Source organism: Centroberyx gerrardi, chromosome 18, assembly GCF_048128805.1.
Source record: "Centroberyx gerrardi isolate f3 chromosome 18, fCenGer3.hap1.cur.20231027, whole genome shotgun sequence".
Taxonomy (NCBI): Eukaryota; Metazoa; Chordata; class Actinopteri; order Beryciformes; family Berycidae; genus Centroberyx; species Centroberyx gerrardi.
The window spans coordinates 20694716-20698049 of NC_136014.1; the positions used below are offsets into that span (position 1 = coordinate 20694716).

General features: G+C 40.6%; 1 protein-coding gene across 1 annotated transcript; it reads right to left on the minus strand.

The window, feature by feature from the left end:
* Positions 1–225: 225 nt before the first annotated feature.
* On the minus strand, positions 226–2471 carry LOC139922436 (trace amine-associated receptor 1-like). The gene is made up of 3 exons (XM_071912956.2): positions 2280–2471; positions 1901–2144; positions 226–1124 (listed from the first exon to the last, which is right to left on the minus strand). The coding sequence occupies exons 1-3, from the start codon at positions 2469–2471 to the stop codon at positions 226–228; spliced, it is 1335 nt and encodes a 444-aa protein (XP_071769057.2).
* Between the last annotated feature and the right edge of the window lie 863 nt (positions 2472–3334).

Below are 3334 nucleotides of genomic sequence, written 5' to 3' on the forward strand. Positions count from 1 at the left end.
GTTTGTCTGAAGCTGCATACAATTGCTTCCAGTTTTATATTTAGTAGGTTTCTGTTATGTTGTCACTTATTGTTTATTTTAATTTATGGATGTACATGCATGATTACATAAGCTATACTGTTCAAGGGGCTATAGACAGTATATCTCTGTGTACTGTAATCTACACACTGATGTGCCAGCATTTATAATTCTTCACATCATTATTTCAGTACTCCAAACAATAAGTCAAAACAGTTTTGAGTTTGCAAAATCACCTTGAAATATTTTGCCGGAGATGATCATTCTGAAAGCCGCCCGGAACCAGCTGTAAAAGAATGCATAAACAAATGGATTGATCATTGAATTTGACAATCCAACCCAATGAAGTGTTTCATTCACAGGACCTGGTGTTGAATAATTATTCAAAGGTCGCAAGGTGAAAGAAAGAAAGAAAGGAGTCCAACAGATCAGAAAAATTCCCATAACGATAGCCAGAGTTTTTGTGGCCTTTCTCTCCTTCTTACTGACAGATGCTCCAGACTTTATGCTCTGACAGTTTGTGTTCTGGATCCTGAGTGCCTGTCTCTGTGCCACCAGGAAAATCTTTAGGTAGATACTGAGCATTATGATTGCTGGGAGATAAAATGAGAAAAAACTTGACATAACGAGTGAAATTGGAAAAATAATTGTAAAACACGTAATGTCACATTTTCCACGATTAACTCCCAGAATTGTTATGACTAGTCCAACTAGGACAGAAACATTCCAGTTCACCAGGATCATGACCCCAGCAACATGAACATTTATTTTAGTTCTATATCTCAAAGGCTGACACACTGCATAATATCTGTCAACAGAAATACAACATAAGTTCAGAATAGAAGATATACACAGTGAAATATCAACACTAAGCCGTATCTTACAAAATAAATCTTCAATATACCAACATTTGGTTGCAGAGTATTTCATGCTGAAAGGCAAACTTACAGCCCCTACAAGGAGGTCAGACACAGCCAGAGAGAGGATGAGGTAGTTAGTTGGAGTGTGGAGCTGTTTGAAGTAAAGGATGGAAGTGATTACAAGAAGGTTTCCACATATTGTGAGAACAGATACTGAGCCAAGGAAAATGTATAACAATACACGTACTATAAAAGGGGCGATTGCCATTATGCACGTACCTGTACCTGATACATCACAAATACGTATGTCCTTAAACAAATCGGTCTTGTTTAATTCAGATTCCATGCTTCCTGGTTCCTGCAATTCTGCTAAAGAGTGTATTCAGTTTTCCATAATTGATCATTAATACTGAGACAATTGCATTCACACTAATATTTCTTTCTGCAAGAATACAATATCAATATCTATACAATATCAGTTTACTATCAGTCATTTTCAGTTTGTTTTAGCACTCCATAAAGTTCCATACCATGCCTGTTAACCACTCTGGATGGTTCATGCATCTACGTTGATGTGAATCTTTGCTCTCTGTCCCACTGAGCAGTACCTTTGGATTTGACTTCCATATTTATTAATCCCTAGCTTATTACCATAATTAATAAAATATTCGGTTGACCAATCAGATGTGGGGAAACTGTGTTTTGTTTGCGTGAGATGCCATAACAATAGATAATGACAAGAAGATATGAGTAATTATGCACTAACAGTGTGTTTGTGTGTGTGTGTGTGTGTCTTTTAAACAATCCCCATAACCCATACAAAAATTCAAATAATCGCTGTTGTTTTTTTTTCACATTCAGGGTTACAATCACAACAATACAGTCATCATCTGACTGTAGTTTGGGCCAATACCTCTGCACAGTCATCAGAATCAGGGCAAAAGAAAGTCAAATACTTCAGGCTGTATGTATCCACTGAAGAATGTCTCATTGGCAACATAGATAACATTTTGCAGGAGAACCGCTCTTGCTCAGCATCTCCCTGGTGCCAGGATGCCAGTCCTCAGCCTCTGCACTGCGCCCATACTCCAACAGCATCTGCAGGTCCTCCAGCTGGCTGAAGATGGTGGTGGCAGAGGGAGTAGAAGTCTCCTCCAGTCTGGTGAGAGTGGCCAGGATCTCTGTGCTGTGCTCCACAATGAAAACAGCTTTGGTCTTCAGTTGAGCTCTCTTCTTCTCCAGCAACAACTTCAGGTCCTGCACTGCCTTGGAGGAGAGTGGCAAGGTGGCAGTGAAGTCACATAAAGCATCACAACATGTGCTGTACCAGATACTGTACCGCTCTGATCCAGGAGCCCCACTGGGTCTGCACAGCAAAAACAGGCATTACGGGAGAAAGACCCTGGCTCTCAGCCCAAGGCGTCGCTGAGGTGCTTGGCAGAAGACCCTCTTCACCAGAGCACACAGCTGGTTGACATCTCCAAAGACATCTGGAAAGACCTCCAGCACCAGGTTGAGGAGGTGAGCAAGGCAGGTGACATGCCTGGAGTTGGGGAAGAGACCCAGTAGGATGGTGTTGTAGGCCTTCTTCATGTAACTGGCTGAGTCTGTGACAAATGCCCAGACGTCACTTAAAGTGACATTATTATTATTAAGGCAGGATATGATGGCCTGTGACACTCTGCTGTAGTTTACAGTGTCTAAAAAGACCAGGTCTGCTTTCCTACTGGCTGGAGGAGGATGGCCAAGACACACCGCCCACCGGCATCTGTAGTCTCATCTACAGTGACATAGACTGCCTGTCCCTGAACAGCATCCTTAATGTCCTGTAGGTACTGTGGGAAGAGTTCTGGGAGGTTGTCTGAGCAGAGATGGGATGCCGCTGGAATGGACCCTCCCTGCTTACAGTGCCGTTTCAGGAAACCACAGCAAACTTGGAAGCTCTCTCTAGAGGGACATCTGCCTCTATAAGGGTTCTGGTGAAGTCCAGCACAAAGTTATTCCTCTCCACAGTAGATGGGATCTTGGAGAGACATGAGGCCAGGGTTTGTGTCCTAGATTGGACTGAAAAGAAGAGAAAAGATGGGAATAGGAATAAAGGTTAAACTTAAACTTAAACATTTATTTATATTTTGACTGTAACAGTTTAGATATGAGGGGTGGAAGTAACAATAAATTAAACACTGAATCGATTAAACAGCTATCAAATTCAATGGTAGATTGAATAAAATTTTATATTAAATGTTGCATCAAATAAAATGCAATTAAATTCAATATTGTGTTAAAACCTACCAAATTAAATGATTGCATGGTAAGGAAATTAAATTGTTTACAAATCATTTATTTATTCACAAGCAATTTAAACAATTCAATTTACTGCATTTCCAATCACCACTGCTTCTTATAATTAATTGCTGCTTTCACTACCATGCATGGGCGTAGGAAGCATTGAAAAT

Bases quoted from the DNA above. Each gene is read 5' to 3' on its own strand.
- LOC139922436 (XM_071912956.2), bottom strand. From the start codon at position 2,471: ATGAAGAAGGCCTACAACACCATCCTACTGGGTCTCTTCCCCAACTCC. The intron at 2,145-2,279 runs GTCTTTCTCCCG...CTCTCCTCCAAG, and splicing joins GCCTTGGGCTGAGAGCCAGG to GCAGTGCAGGACCTGAAGTT. The intron at 1,125-1,900 runs GTTCTCCTGCAA...CCCCTTTTATAG, and splicing joins GGAGATGCTGAGCAAGAGCG to TACGTGTATTGTTATACATT.